The 17,199-nt window shown below is 30.7% G+C and overlaps 1 protein-coding gene and 1 long non-coding RNA gene across 2 annotated transcripts in view; one reads left to right on the top strand and one right to left on the bottom strand.

Moving 5' to 3' along the window:
* Window positions 1–17,199, top strand: part of LOC142331514 (putative tubulin polyglutamylase TTLL2) — a 66,453-nt gene that overhangs the window by 20,172 nt on the left and 29,082 nt on the right. The window contains exon 3 of the mRNA XM_075377484.1: window positions 14,320–14,442. Coding sequence (XP_075233599.1) covers window positions 14,320–14,442 — 123 coding nt within the window. The remainder of the gene's footprint in view (window positions 1–14,319; window positions 14,443–17,199) is intronic.
* The window catches only part of LOC142331516 (uncharacterized), a 42,660-nt gene continuing 40,076 nt past the window's right edge, over window positions 14,616–17,199 (bottom strand). The window contains exon 4 of the long non-coding RNA XR_012758019.1: window positions 14,616–15,867. This is a non-coding gene — a long non-coding RNA (uncharacterized LOC142331516). The remainder of the gene's footprint in view (window positions 15,868–17,199) is intronic.

Here is a 17,199-nt window from a genome sequence, read left to right as displayed (position 1 = left end):
GTTTCTAAATGATCGGTTCAGAACTACTGGACCGATATTGACCAAACTTGGTTAGATTATTTCTATATATAGGGCATTGATACTATTAAATTTTCAACTTAAAAGGTCAAGCGGGTAAGGTTGTAGAGCAAGGTCACCCTCAGTATCTCTAGATTTCGCCTAATTAAGATTATACTAGTACTTTTCTTGTGCACATTTGTTAACTATTAAAAAATAACAATATTTGCAAAAAAAGAAGGTTTTTGCAAAATCGCATCTCACCCCAAAATGTTGTTATAGTCGTCTGCTATGTTGTGACGTCACAGATGAGCGGTAGAAACAAATAAATTAATGATATTTAAAGTTTAAAAAAGTCTCGAATTCGATCGCCAGGTTGACTCGGTACCTGGTATAGCCTTGCAGCTACACCAATCTGTCACCCGTCCACCGAAATTTGTTTAGTTAGTGCTGACCGTTGCTACTAGAACCGCAACACCCGTACAAATTAAATACGGGATGCGCGCGTTATAATTAGAACCACTGAATTAAATAAAAGAAAAAATATTATATTAGATGAAATTATAAATATTTTAAATTAAATTGTGTGTATATGTATGTGTAAGCCGTGCATCAGAAACAACCCACAGCAACGTGATAGTCCTACAACTGTGTTAGTAGCATTTTTATATATTTTGAACAAATTTTTTAAATGTTACAACAGAGTAGAATTTTAAAAAAAATGATTATACATTCTTTTGTAAATTAATTGAAGCAAGATTTTTTTTTTAATAAAAATGTTTTATTTCTCAATAGAACAAATGAAATAACTAACATTAAAATGATTTTTAATAGTTAGTGGGTCCTCCTTTAACTTTAATTTACACTAACCGGTTACTTCTCGTCTAGCCAGGGGGCTCAGCCGCTTGACCCCCGCTGCGTTCGTTATCCTTACGGATGTGAGAATAATACTCATAAATAGCAATTAATGCCTGAAAAGCTCTACTTTCTCCAGTGCTTCCCTCGTTCTTGATATAGAAGCTCTGACATCTCTCCAAGAGGCTAGGGGCCTCGATCTATGGCTTAAAAATCTTCCTCGACAACACGAATTTATCCATGAAATTTGAAAGCAATCGGTTGGTTAGTTTCGCGTGGTGCTCTGATACCTCCTCGATTGTTTCGAAAACTATCAAGTTTGGTACAAAATGCCAATTAGTGTCAACAGGACATTTCTTGTTTTTTATTAGAATATAACGTTTGCTTTTCTCGATTTCGTATTAACACTCGCGCGCGCACACACAATTTTTTATAGTATACATTTTAATCCTAATAGGTTATAGTTAAGCAATAATTTACAAAGGAAAAATGATATTTCAATATTGTTTTACTAAAAAGTAGTGATAAATAAGATGTAACTATTTGTTATGTTACAGTGAATAAGTTACGTTATTGATATTGATGACGAAATGAAATTTGAATTTTGAGCAAATTTTCGCTTATTTAAACAATTTTTCTTACATACTAGTAAATCAAACCCAGTTACATAACATCAACAAAAATCGATTTTAACATCTATACCATTAGTCGATTGTATAAAATTATTGATCTTTAAAATACACGACCAATCAATACAATGTTTCATGTTCAAAGAATTCGTAGCGTATACAAGTAAATTAAAAATTTATACCAATCACAGAATTCCCCACTTTTCATCCTTCATTTCCATTCATTAAATTATATTTTACTACGTACACCTTCATTAATCATTCTATTATCTGCATATTTTCTCTATTTATAGCTTTCGGTCTTTCAATTATTGATAGTTCATAGGTCAAGGAAACTTCTACCTTTGAGATATTGTATCAATTTGTCATAACGTCTCATCTTTGTCTTTTGTTAAAAAAAATATATATATATATTAAGAAAGTTGTTAAGTATCTATAACCTTACTAGCTTTAGTTACCATTACCATACTTACTACTATTCTGTCTTTTGTAATTAAGTTTTTTCAGATTTCTATAAAGCCTTAATACTTTAATTGTTATTTATCAGTATTATTCACACAAACATGAGGGTAATGACCACGAACGGCAAGTCCTCTTTCCGCTCGTGGAGGCGAAGTTCTCTGGCTATACGGAAATGGCGAGCGAAGCAAGCTGTGCTGATCTGGGGTACGCCACGTGGCCATGGGAACGCCCCGAGGCGCTGGGCCGGCTCCGAGGTTTTCCTGGCTCCAGGGGGAAGCTCGGACCAACTAGTACACACACACACACACACACACACACAAATTTTGGTTTTCTTATAAACTTATGTGACGAAAAATTTTCCAAAAATTTCAGAATATTATTTTTATTATTTATAAAAATAATATTACTTGTACACATATAGGATTCATGAGAGCGAGCGCACACATACATACACACAGATTTTTTATATTTTATAGCAACCCCAAAATACCTTTTAAACAATTAAACATAGAAAAAATGAAATTACCAAATGCTCTTACCTTGAAATGATTTATTTTTCATTATGGGACTACCATATATCTCAAGCTCTCAAGGGCTCCAAGGTGGGGGCTAATAAAAAAAAATTTAAATAAAAGGGTAGGATTGCGACAGATTATTTTAAAGGATATTGCAAAGCAAGAATTTTAAAGAATGATAATTCAAGCTAACTATAACCAAAATAACAGCCTGAAATTGTTTATGTAGACACCATGTAACTTTTTCAATCTTGATTTAAATAATTCTTTTACTCTGATCGGTACAAATAGCAGAAATAAGTAATCATAATTTTCTATATACAGACTGTTTATAAAGTACGGAACCCTTAAATATCCAATCCTATAACCCTTACCCTTCAATATCCAATCCATAGAGGGTGGGGATAAACTAAATATTTTCAAACGGAAACGGTAGAGGCTGTGACACATTATTTAAAAGACCACGGAAAATAAAAAGTAAAACCCATCGGGTTATGACAGCCCTAACCAAAATGGAGGCTATTAAGTATTTTTCACAACAAGTTTCAAACTTGGCCTAGAGTACATCCTAAGTAGTGGTCTCTTACCAAAAATTAAATCGTTTTGATAGGAGCATTTGATAAATTTTATTTTTTTAGTATTCACTATTAAACAGTTATTTAAGAGATATTGGGATAACACTTTTGAAAACAGCTTTGTAAAACATTAAACGGACGCCATATTGGTTAGGGTGATCGTAGCTCGAAATACTTTACGCCGAAATTTTGTTTTACATTGCTCTTTAAAAATTATTTTCACAACTTTATTCTTCTCATTTTTTGAGTTAGCACTTAGACAGGCTTGAGATATTGTAGTCTAACGGCTACAAAGGTAAAGCATTTTCTAAAAATTAATTTTGTTATGTCTAACGATTGAAAATTTATTTAAAAATTTCCGTACTTTATTAATACTCTAAAGATATATTTTAATTTTTATTACAATTTTTATTTCTGGATTGTGTTATAATGTTATGATCTTTCTGATATTTAAAATATTTTAAGGAAAAAAAAATTAGTAAAAAAATTTAAAATTGAAAGAAATAATACATATATCCACTATATCAAATCGCCTTACCTTATGTTCAGTAATAATTATTATTAATCATCATTTATTTGAATTAATTTTATCAAGATGCTAGTTTCTTGCTTTTTAAAAAGTTAGAAATGAGTTTTTTTGAAGAGGTTAAGACGAAGAAAGGAGTTAGGAAAGGCTGCTGTATCTCTCCAACACTCTTCAATAAGTATTTGGATGATGTCATCCATAAGTGGCGACCAGGTTTTCACTCAGGAATATAGTTAAGCACATGAGTATGTATTAATATTTTAGCTTATGCAGATGACGTCATTATGATTCAGGAAGCAGAAGATAAGCTGCAAAGGGGTATTTTCATGCTGCAGAATGTGTGCAATAAGTACAAATTAAGGATGTCCGTATAACCCATCGGGTTGGTCTAGTGGTTAACGCGTCTTCCCAAATCAGCTGATTTGGAAAGTCGAGAGTTACAGCGTTCAAGTACTAGTAAAGCCAGTTATTTTTACACGGATTTGAATACTAGATCGTGGATACCGGTGTTCTTTGGTGGTAGGGTTTTCAATTAACCACACATCTCAGGAATGGTCGAACTGAGAATGTACAAGACTACATTCATACATATCATCCTCATTCATCCTCTGAAGAATTATCTAAACGGTAGTTACCGGAGGCTAAACAGGAAAAAAAAAAGAAAAAAAAATGTCCGTATAAAAGACGAAAGTTTTGGGTTTTTTTTAGGGAAGAAGTCGATAAAATAAAAAACTTGTATTCAACGATACAATACTTGATTAAGTATCCCGTTTTAAACATTTAGTTTATGAACGTTTTTTTTTTTCGAAAAGAAAGACATGACGAACCAAGATTACTAATTTAGACATATCTGTGGAACAATACAGAAAAACTTTAAAAATAAGACTGAGAAAGATTCAAGACTTAAATTTTATAAAACTGTGCCGGTACCAGTAATATTGTACGTTAGCAAAATGTGGGTGCTTTCTAGAAGAGAAAAGTAGCGACTGCGTGCAGCAGAAATGAGATTTCTCATTTCATATCTCATATCACTCGTGATCAACCAACCGCTTCAGAAATGTCTCGATTTCATTATGTTTCAGTAGAAATTCGCAGATAGTAATTCGATCGAGTAAATTTTTTCTGAGTCAAAATAATGGGATAACCAAACGTCGAGCTTCTTTTTGCAGCCAGCATTTTTCGAAATAGATTAACAAAATTTGGTGATGTATGTTTAGGTCATTGGCGAGATCATGACTTCTAATATGATGCCGGTCTTCCTAGACTTTTGCCAGAATACACTAACGCTATCTCGTGAGTAAAAGGCTCAATACATTTTAGACTACCTATTACAAACAAACCTTTTAAAGAAATAATGAAACCGACTTAAAAAATATACTTAAAAGTAAAAAAAAATGTTATATCTTGATTCTTTTCAGATTTCCTGTTTTTAAGGACAGCATAAAGTAGTGGTTTTTTTTTATTAGTGGTAATAGTTGGTAGCTGTTTAATTTTAATTTTTTACTCTTGTAAAGCTGTGTTTTACACGATTCCAAAAGAAACAATGTTTTCGTTATTACATCTTCCGTTATGAGATGTCAGTAATTTATCTTATCTTCGTATGTAAACTTAATTTTTGCATGATTAATAATAGTACACAAAAAAAAAGGTAACAAAGTCTATTTATTGGTGATGGTCCAACAAAGCTGGATAATTATGTGTTAATTTTTTTTGAGACTAAGTTTATTTAAAATCTTGATGTAGATTTTAACTTTTATTAATCGGGTTTTTAACTTTTTCAATGGATGTAAAAATTGATAATCGTTCCATTTAATAACGGTAAAAAGATGAGGAAAGTTAGATTTTTCTCAATAATTTTATTGTTAATGTACAATTTTATTTCGTTCCTGAAATTTATTTTGAAAGTATAAAGAAATTTGATATTTTATGTTTGCATTTCTATATTTTCAATAAGTTGTTAATAAAATAAACAAATCCGTTTTGAACCTTTTTGGGTAAGCGGGTACAATTTTTTTTTCAAAAATAACAAGAAAACGCGCATTTTTACATTTATATAACAATAAATCTTCCAAATATGTGGTTACTTAGAGGTAATTATAGAGAAATGTTAAATATAATCTAACCAAACTTAACCAACGCTTGCAAATTAACAGTAATGTTTTGATTATTTATATAATAAATTCACTGGCCTACGTTGCGCGAGTGGTAGCGTCTCGGTCATTCATCCGGAGGTCCAGGGTTCGAATCCCGGTCAGGCCTAGCATGCAAATCATTCATCTCATCCTCTGAAGCAATACTACCTTTTTTACCTCCGGGACCACCGTCCCGGAGTAAAAATAAAAAAAAAAAATTAAGTAATTACTGCGATTATTTACTATTTAAATAATCAAAATATTATTGTTAATTAGTCAAGGTTAGCGAGCGTAGGTTAAGTTGATTGCATTATATTTATAATTCATTATAAGAAATAATCTTTATATTTTTAATATGCAAAATATATTAATATTTTTAATTTTTTTAAAATATCGGGTTATTTTTTTGAAAAAAAAATGAAAAAAGTGGTATTCGCTTACCAAAAAGGTTCTTCATTTTTTATTAATTAATGAATAATTTTCTCTTTATAAGTGGATACAGTTTATAAAAATATGTCGCTAAATTATTGGTTCTTTCAATTTTATTTTCAATAAAATATTTCTTATAGATTATTATTTTTAATAAAGTTAACTTTTTATTAATTAATATTTTATAACTTGTATTTTTAATAAATTTTATTATAACATTTTTAATAAAATTATTATTAGAAAAGGGTTTAAATTGTTTACTTACATATTAGGATTTAAAATAATTATTTTATGATTTTTTTTTTTCATCGGAATCTATGTAGATATTTTTATATAAGGAAAGAATCAAACATCAGTTAAACCTGATTTTTTTTTTAGAATTATGATCGATGTTGAAAAATATATTCAAAGGTTTGTCATTTATAACTTTGATATGAGAAGTATATATAGAACAAAATATTTGCATGGTTAAACATACTTTTTTAAATAAATTTATGTGTGCCGACAATAAGAGGAAATATGGAAATATGTATTTAATAGATTATCAGCTTATGTAGTGAAATATTTACTATTTATTTTATTTTATACTCTCATTTTAATGTGAAAATACGTAACCCATATACAATAGTAAAGTTTAAATTGCGTTTGTATTCGATAAAAATAAAAGTAAAAAAAAATAACGTTTGTCTTTTGTTTAGGAATGAGCAAGAAAATCAGAAACCTCTCCTTCAAAACCGACCTAACCTCTCACCGACCAACCACCACCAATCGTCCATCGTATTTATCTGACGAAGTACTTACGGCACGCAAACGAACAAGTTTTGAGTATTACTACAGCGGTATATAGGCCTATTTAAACCTCTACTACAACACAAGAACTTTGTCGTAGTTTGTTATTGTTGCAAATTACCTCTACTATTAGTATTATTAGTGTTATTACCACACAGCATTACTATTTCTACACCTATTGATGTTTATTCATTTTTTCACCCACTTACTACAATTCTCAACCCCGAACTAATTTCAGCGATTACGAAACTGTACTATGTTAATCGCATTGCCAATAAATTCAACTTTAAGTAATGCAATTACTTTAAGTAATTGTTTAATCCCTCCCCCCCCACACATACACATAAAAGAATGAATTGTGATATGGTTCAGATTAATAAGTAAAAAAAAAAAAAAACATCTGTTGAAATTAATATATCTTATATCCATAACAGTGTGTAACCTCTAGATTTTTGACTATAAATATAGAGTGTCCCACGAAGAAACGGAAAAACCTTTAGGATATGATCTACTAGTGAAAAAAATTCATATAAACATAGGTCGGGAAACGCTTTATTTTCGAGTTACAGTTAGTGAAAGATTTCGCCCGGATTTCAGCTCTTCTAATAAAAAGAAGCCCTACTATAATTTTTGGGAATTAAAGAATAAATAAATGACAGAAGTTTAACCGCTGGGGGTAATCTCTTGGCCGCATATTTTGTACCTTCTGCAGGCGGAAAGCACAAAGATTATTCTATCATAGGATGCACCATATTTTATTTTTATTTCTTTATACGAAGTAAAGAAAGTATTGTGATCGAGAAAAATTTCGGTTTTCAGATTTCAAAGGAAATATCCATTTTGACCATCTCTAAATCCATTTTAACTAGTTTTGGTGTGACGTCTGTATGTATGCATAACTCCAAAACGATTAGCCGTATGATGTTGAAATTTTGGATTTAGGTCTGTTGTAACATCTAGTTGTGCACCTCCCCTTTTGATTGCAATCGACTAAACCAAAAGTGTCCAAAAAAGCCCACAATCCAAAAGAGTTTGGATTTTGAATTTTTTCTTAACTGCATTAATAAGCCTTCATTAAGTGCTTTTCAAAGATATATGATAAGTTGTACTCATTTTCATTGGTTCTAGAGTTATAGCCAAATGGAATTTTTATTAATGAAATATTTGGACCTTATAAGGGGAAGGCACATCAGTTCGAATCAGACTTCATATTCTTTTTTTTTAAATTTAAATATATTGATTTATTAATATTAACCTCTGATCGTAAAAAAAGTTTTACAGTAAATAATAATTCAATATGTTGAAAAAATATCAGCAATTATTTATTAATGAAATAAAATTTTATGTACTTTTCAGTTTAAAAAAAATGTTATATGTAATTTAATAGGCGTACAAGGAAGTCATGTGGTGTTCACATTAGATTTTTTTGATAAACCAGTGCGACATGAAATTCGCCTTGTACTAGTGCCTGGATTACGTTGAATATGCTGAATCACACGATGTTCATGTTTTACGATAATTTATTTGGCGTTCAACAGAAAACGAACACATTGGAAATGACCCTTTGTTCGTAAATGGTGACACACTAAAGAATGGTTAAAACGAATGTTTATTGGGTATAAAAAGAATAATACGATTTTTTTTTTTTGTATATTTTTATTCAATAAAAAATAGATTTTTAAAACTTTTTATTGGCTGTGTTTATATTAATTTTCTGAAAATTAAATTTTCTACAAGTTTTGTTACTACATCTTTTGCATTTATTAGTCATTTAACAAAGCTATTATTGTACTACAACCTAAAAAAAACTTATTTTTTTAACATCGAATTTTGTGTTTTACGTCAGATATCTTAAAAACTACCAGAGTTACAGTTCTGGGACCTGTTTTATCCTATTTCGAAGCTCAAATTACATAAAAAACCAATAAATTTACTTCTTAATTTGGTCCGCAAAATAATATTAGGGTTCCTTTATCTTAGAAGAGCTGAAGTTTTTCGCTAGCCTTAACTCGTAAACAAATCGTTTCCGGACCTATGTTTTTATCAATTTTTTTTCAGTAGAACATGACCTGAAATTTTTCCCGTTTCTTCGTGGGACTCTGTGTATAAAGTAAATTGAAAATGGTTCATTTAAGCATCATATTATCATTTTAGAAAAAAGTACATAAAAAAAATAGTGGAAATGAAAGTATAATTTTAAAAATTATCTTGAAATTATTTATAATGTTAGAATAATTGATCGGTAACAATTTGATATGGTAGTTTTCAATTTACACACTTTTTCTTAGCTACATAAGAGCTTTGAAGTGCTATAAAATATTCGTTTTAGTCTTAAGTATACGGTTTCTGAGTAATCCTCTCACTATAAACATGCTTAGTGATAATGGATAAATTTACTCAACATAAGTTGGTTTAATTTTTTTTAAAAACGAATAAAAATTCTAAAAATCTTATTAGTTTATAGAATTCATCAAACCCAATTCTTTTTTTAAATTTTGAGGAACAATGTTTTTTGTATTAATGCAATTGGATAGCATAAATTGGTCATTCTGTGTAAGCGAATCATCTGTGTACAGGACGATTAAGTACTAAAGTGTCGCGTAAAGTGCAAAATGAATATAGAAAAAAAGATTATTTATTTTGTTTTAATCTAAGTTGCAAACATTTTTTATATGCCTTTTTATTTTAAATAAAAACATAAAAGGAAGAGAACTAACTATAAAGTTAGATTTAATTCTGACATCACGACAGAGCTAGATTTTTTATATAGAGTAGCTTTTAAAAAATTATTGTACAATATTTATTAATTGTTGAATTTTGTAACAGCCATTCATTTTTATTTTATTGTCGAAAAACTATTATCCTTTCCATCTGGATTACGATAGGTTGATCTGTCAATATAATGAGGTAGTTGTCAATTGTATATGTTAGAATCAAGAGATTTCAATTATTTTTAAAAATAATGGAAGAATATAGAAAAAATATTTTTAACAGTAGTTTTTTTTCTCAAAATAGTACATTATGCAACGAGCCTATAATGATAACCATTGATGGAAGAGTGCGAAGTAAGTTACAACACGAGCATTGACGAATATTGTAAACTTCGTAAGAGTACATTAATGATCATTGTAAAGAGTTAAATACCGTATTTTTTTTATACGGCTGAGAAAATATTGGGATTATTGATTTAAATCAATGATGGAAATATTTTTACGGAATATTTTTTTAATTTTTCAAAAAATATGTTAAAAAATAGATTTCTGTAGCAACAGATTATTAATCATAATATCTGTCTTCTTTAATATCGATCGGTGTTAAATACATTTCTTCGTCAGAATCCGACATAATTACCTAAAGGATAAACAGTGTAATTTGGAAAATTAGTTACCTGTTGCTGAACTTTCAAATTAATAATAAACTAATAAATCGGATTAAAATCAAAATAAAGAAACAGCTGATATTAAACAATACAGTAAATACTGATAGATTAAACAATAGAGAAGACTTTTGATCGGTTGAACACTTTCACACCATTGTTGTAAAAATGAAGCTTACTTCACGGCTGTGCATTACTCCATTTAGAGTGTTTAATTACTACAGTGTTAGTTTCTTATGCGAATTTATTGTGACCGGTTGGCTAATTGATTTTACTGAATTTATAAGCCACTATTGTTATTTACATTTTTTTTTTACCTTTTTTGTAATTGTTTTTTGCATAATTACATTTTTTTGTGCTACCTGCTAACATTGCTATCAACATGTCATTTATAGAACAGGAGAGGGTAACACTTTTAATAGTGAGGGGCTTTGGTGATATACGTCATATATGGAGTTTGTGACTCGTTGGATGCTTTATATAATAATCGTAACCCTATTTCAAAAGGTATAGTATCAAAAGCCATAAAAATATTTGAAGAAACAGGAAGCATTAATAATAGGGGAAAACCAAGAAGGCCTAAACTGCAACAAATAATAACAAATCGTTAGATATTATGCAAGAATTTATTGAGAATCGTTATTTCTCGGCTCGAACAGCAGCATGAGAACATAACATTAGCCAGAGTTCAGTGACTCGAACATTAAAAAGTGAAAATTCTGCGAAATTATGATCTACAATATTTCGGCAGATTCTAATTTATTAAACAAGAGAATTTTTAATGATGAGACCACATTTTACTTTAAATTGCAATATAAATCGTACTGATATTTATTCACACTGGAATCTCAAGCCGCATACACAACACCCTGTCAAAGTAATTGTATGGGTTGGTATTGCTGGTGGACAATTGATATGGCCTATATTTATCGATGGAAATTTAAATGGAGTGAAATATGAAGCTTTGCTTCTCAACCATATCGTTCCAAGCATTGAAAACTTTGTTGATCCCAATTTCCAAAACATTTGATTTCAACAAGATAGTGGTGCTCCGCCTCATTTCGGTCTTCAGGTACGTGAAATTTTAAATGCATTTTTCCTGGAAGACGGATTGACCAAATAGGTAAAATAGAATGTCCAGCGAGGTCACGTCACCTTGCGTTTCTTTCTATGGGGACCAATTAAAAATTATTTTTTATCATAATAAGCCCCAAGATATCAATGATTTACAAAACAGAAGTCGAGAATCAGCACAAAGTATCAGCAGGGAATCATTGAATAATACAGTATCATTTTTTTACAACCGACTGGCATAAAACAGAAGGAGAACATTTGGAACATTTATAAAAATGAAACGTAAAGTAAATAAGCAAACATTATATTAATAAACCCACACATTTTTTAAAATAAATATATTCAGTAATATCCATTTAATCAAATCTTAATAAATTTATTTATTTTCGATAATAACAGTTCCTTAAATTATCAATGTAATTTTTTTAAAATCTAAACTTTGTCCTACCGCCATTTTGGGTATAGACATCGTAACAACTTTTTATTCAATACCACTTTTCTTGCCTTCAAAACACCTTTAAAATGATTATCACACAAACGGTGTTACCATAAATAATTTGAGTTACAACCCCTGGAACACCCTCCCCAGGAAGAGGTTGAAATTTTATTTCTCGTCAAAAGATAAAATAGATAACAATACCTTATCCTGAAAGTTACAGTATTTTATCTAGAACGGTTTTTTTTCCCTGGGCCGGACCGACTTGATGGTATTACGCCACCCAGGGGAGTGTCCGTTACTCTAATTAGCCCTCCCAACCTACCGGCATGGCAGGTCGGGCTAACCGGTGGCTCTTTTGAGGTTTCTTTCATTTTTGTCCTTTATGACACCACACCATACCTCAATGCCGTAGTGTGGCCCATGGATCTTTTGTTATTTTTTATTCCTACCAAACACACCCAAGGAGTCCTCAGCAGATCACTGAAATCAGCACACCTCAGCATGCTGGCTCTCACTGCTGAGGCTGTCCACCCCACCTAACAAACTAGTACCCCATATTTCTTTCATCTATGCTCTTTTGCTTTAAAACTGTTCTTATGTAATCAGCAACCTTTTTCCATTTTACCTCACTATCAAGCATATAATCAACTGTTTCCTTCGGCGTTTTCCCTCTAATACCTGCATACTGCCTTAACTCCTGCCATTTGTGGCACCTCAAAATGGTATGCTCAACATCATCTTGTTCTACACAGTATATACACATAGGCTGATCTCTTTTGGCAATTTTATGAAGATATGCATTGAAACAACCATGCCCTGTTAAAAATTATGTAACATTAAAATCCATTTCACCGTGACGGCTACTTTTTAATGTTGTTGAGAGGTTTTCATACTTTTGACTCACTCTGTATATGTACACCATATTTATACGTATATATGTACCATGTATATACATATATATATATATATATATATATATATATATATATATATATATATTTATTTATTTATTTACTCTTCCATTAACAGATTTAAATAAATATGACAACCGTTTAATTATATAATAGAAAACTTTCACAAAAAATAGTTTAATAAATATAAAATATTAAAAAGCTATTAGATATTTATTTGTCCCCATCGTTATTCAAGAATAAATTTTCTTCATCATCATATAGGTTATACAACTAATTCCTTTGGTTATATAAGTTATACAACTAATTCCTATTTATTAAGGATATTTTTTTATAACTTTTACCTATCATTAAAAATTAAAACTGAAAATCAAAATCTTTTAAAAGGTTAGTTTAAATAAAACGTTTTGTAGAAATGATTACAAATTAAAAATCTGATGTTGACACCGCATGACTTCCTTGTACGCCTATTAAATTACATATATTTTTTATTACTTTTTCGTTATTATTAAATTAATATTTATTGTAAAACATTTTTCTTACAATCAGAAGTTAATAATAATTAATAAATCAGTATAGTTAAATTAAAAACAATAAAAAAAATAAAGGAAATGAAGTCAGATTCGAACCGATGTGCTTTCCCTTCTAAGATCCAAATATTTCATTAATTAAAATTTTATTGACCTATAACTTTGGAACCAATGAAAATAAGTACCACTTATGGTATACCGTTGAAAAGCTCTCAATGAGGCTGATTAATGCAGTTAAGAAAAAGTTCAAAATCCATTTTTATTTTGGATTTGGGATTTTTTGTACACTTTTGGATCAGTCAATTCCAATCAAAGTGAGAGGTACAACACTAGATGTTACAACAATTCTAAATCCAAAATTCCAACATTATACGGCTAATCGTTTTTGGGTTATGCGAGATACATACGTACGTACAGATGCCACGCCGAAATTAATCAAAGTGAATTCTGGGCTGGTTAAAATGAATATTTCCGTTGAAATGTTAAAACCTAAATTTTTCGTGATTACAATATTTACAAGGAAGTAAAAATTAGTTCCATACATAGGAAGTAATAAAAGTTTCCATACATAGGAAACATAAACTTTTTTCTATGAAGGCCACGGTCGATTAGGAAAAAACAAAACATTTCATGATATAACATGACCCTCAAAAAATATAATTAATTTCCTGTGTATGGGAACTTACGGGTCACTCTAAATAATTAAGCTTAATGAAATTGGCTTTTTAACAAATTCAGATCATTTTAAAACGATAATGTAAAATGATCACCAAACTGTAACAAAATACGTAGGTTTTTAAAAATATTTTTAATCATATGTATGTAACCAAGGTTCTATTAACCAAAAATTAATAAAAACTCAGATTTACAAAAGTGATGAAATAAATCGTGCCCGAGTAAGTGGTAGAAATTTAACCTTCTTCCGGAATATTTTGGATTCGAATACCGGTCAAGCTTGGCATTCTTCAAAAGATTAAAAAAAAACGTTTTTAACATTTAGTTTGTAGAGAGAATAGTTCGTTATTATAAAAATATTTGTACAGATTAACACTGATTTATCGATGTTAAATATTTTTTCAGGTTTGCTTGGAGAGAGGTTGGCGTGAATATAATGAGAATGGAGTATTAAAGGACAACTGGAACTTATGGTGGCGAACTGGAGGATTTCCAACATCACATTATAAACAGTTAAAACCCTGGCAGGTATCTTGTTAGTTTATTTTCTTAAACCGTACGCTTTTTTATAGTAAGTTACATAAAACAAACTTAATACGAATAAAAATTACAAGAAAATACAAGGGAGTAAAAAGAAATAAAAAGTTAAAAATAAAACAACGTAGCAGCAAAAATAATTTTAATATTATATTATAATTTTTTAAATATAAAACTGTACAAACATTTACTTTATTTTTAATATAAAAAATCATATGAATTTAATTTTATACTAAATTTATGCCTTATCAAACTCAATCATGCATTATGAAAATATATAAAAAATTGGAATTGAATACCGACATAATTTTCGCTTAGAAAAAAAAGGAAAATAAATAATTAGAAGTGATAAAAATTAGTTGAACTATTTATTCTTATGCAGGACTAAATCTTTTGAAATTGTCTGGCAATTCTATCAACATACAGATAAAATGATGAAGCAATCCAGATCCTAATTAGATTTACAATCCATAAATCATATACTAATAAAATCTAAAACATATATCACTGTATCATTATCATAACGTTTTAAAAATTCCATTTTATGGTGATTCATGAAGAATGTAACATAATTTCAGGGCATGTTTTACTGGTGAAAATAAAGAAGAGAGATACTTTAAAGAAGTTCTGAAATGCTTCGTTAACGAGTGTGGGGATGGTGAAAGATCTCTCCCTGATTTCTGCGCCTTCGATAGAATTAAGCTAGATTGTAATTCTTGTGATCCAAATTAAGGGGTAAATTTAAGGAGTAATATAAGGGTTAAACGGTTTTACATGAAATTTCATCAGAGAAGATATTAAGAAAAATTCCTTTCGGCCCGCCAGAAGGCGGAGGTTGATTTCATCGGTGCTAAGTAGGGGATAAAAAATATTTCCAACTTAAAGTTACGAAAAACATCAAATTTACTCAATACGACAATGATTGCTTGTGAAAAAAGTTTCACATGTTTAGCATACGACAAGCCCCATCTTCTTACAGTTCTAGCAACATTTTGTTCATTCCTTGCCGTAAGGTTTGGTTATATCAAAAACTGTTCCAGACAAACGTTTTAGGTAATGTTTAGACGACTAATGACCACTTTAAACCGATTCGATACTGCCTATTAAGGGCCTATTAAGGGAGGTATGATGTTTTTTGTCATTGAAACCCAGTTTTTTCCACCCCCTGGGGCAATGGTTGGTAAACTTTACTTAAACAGGTTTTAGGCCCTTATCCAAAGAATAGTAAAGGTAGTTTCTCTTATACGGATTTGAATATTAGATCGTGGATACCGGTGTTCTTTGGTGGTTGGCTTTCAATTAATCATACATCTCAGGAATGGTTGACTTGAGACTGTACAAGACCACACTTCATTTACGTTCATACACATCATCCTCATTCATTCTCTAAAGTAATACCTTACGATGGTTCCGGAGCTAAACAGAAAAGAAAAGAAAGAAAGGTATTAAACAAAATAAAATGTTCAATATTATATTGGGTCCGCCACGGGAAACGGAGTTTTACAAATTAACGACACTCCACTATTTTAAGGTTAAAAATAATTTATTGGCACAAATAAGTTTCTGAGAATATGCAGTTTGACTTACCTATGTACGAAAAATAATATCGTTAAGATGGTGTCCATTTTCACGCTCTGAAGTTAGCCTCCACTCTCTCCAATAGTTGACGATCGATCTGAGCGATGTTCTCCTCTATCGCTTGTCGCAGTTCGGCCAATGTACGAGGTTTGGTTTCATTCCCCAAAGACTTTAAATACCCCCACAAGAAAAAATCACACATCGAAAGGTCTGGTGAGCGAGGGGGCCAATGCAGATCACCGAATCTGAAGATAACGCGATTAGGGAACATTTGTCTAATAGCAGCCATCGACACTTGGGCAGTATGGGCCGTAGCTCCATCCTGTTGAAAATAAACATCTGGCAGATTGATTCGTCGTCGTCTCAGCTGTTTTCATTCTTGAAAACTGAGCTGAGTACCTTTACTAGGATTTGAACCTTAGAACACTCTCGACTAAGAACTCTTTGTTTAACACCTAGTTAAAATCAGTCACATTTTTATATGTTTTGTTTTTAATAAACTTCGAGATTGTTACGTTTGTATTTAGTTTTTATGGATTTTATTCACACCGTTTTATTAAGAATCAAATTCTCTGAAAGTTTTGTTTAAAATTTTTATGTGTTTTTTACTATTTATTTAACAATGCTATTTTTTACCAAACGTAAAATAGTTTGTTTTTCTACCCCATTCTTCACCATATTTACGTAACGATCAGCTGTTACGGTTACAGTGTTCCGTTTTCCTCAAAAAAGTAGAACCCCACGATACCAAATTTCCCGACACCGCACCACACCGTAACTTTGGGGCTGTGTAATGGTAATTCATGTAAAGTGCGTGGATTTTCACAGGCCCAGTATCGGAAGTTATGACGATTCACAACATCATTGAAATGAAAATGAGCCTCGTCGCTCATTATCAAAATCGCATTGGGCTCATCTTTCAAAATTTGGAGCATCGCTTCAGCAAAAGCTGCACGTTGTGGGTAGTGGCCCTCTGTTAACTATTGCACAACTGACATTTTATAAGGGTGAAAACCTAAATCTCGGTATAGCATTCGCCGCACTGAACTATTGGATATTCGTAGTGCTGCAGAATGCCTACAAACTGAACGTCTTGGACTAGTTAAAACAGCCTGTCTTACTCGTTCCACGTTCTCCGGAGTTCTAACTGTGCGACGGGGTCCCGGTGGC

The sequence above is a fragment of the Lycorma delicatula genome, chromosome 10, assembly GCF_047948215.1.
Source record: "Lycorma delicatula isolate Av1 chromosome 10, ASM4794821v1, whole genome shotgun sequence".
In the NCBI taxonomy this organism is placed as follows: domain Eukaryota; kingdom Metazoa; phylum Arthropoda; class Insecta; order Hemiptera; family Fulgoridae; genus Lycorma; species Lycorma delicatula.
This window is presented reverse-complemented; position numbering and strand designations above follow the sequence as displayed.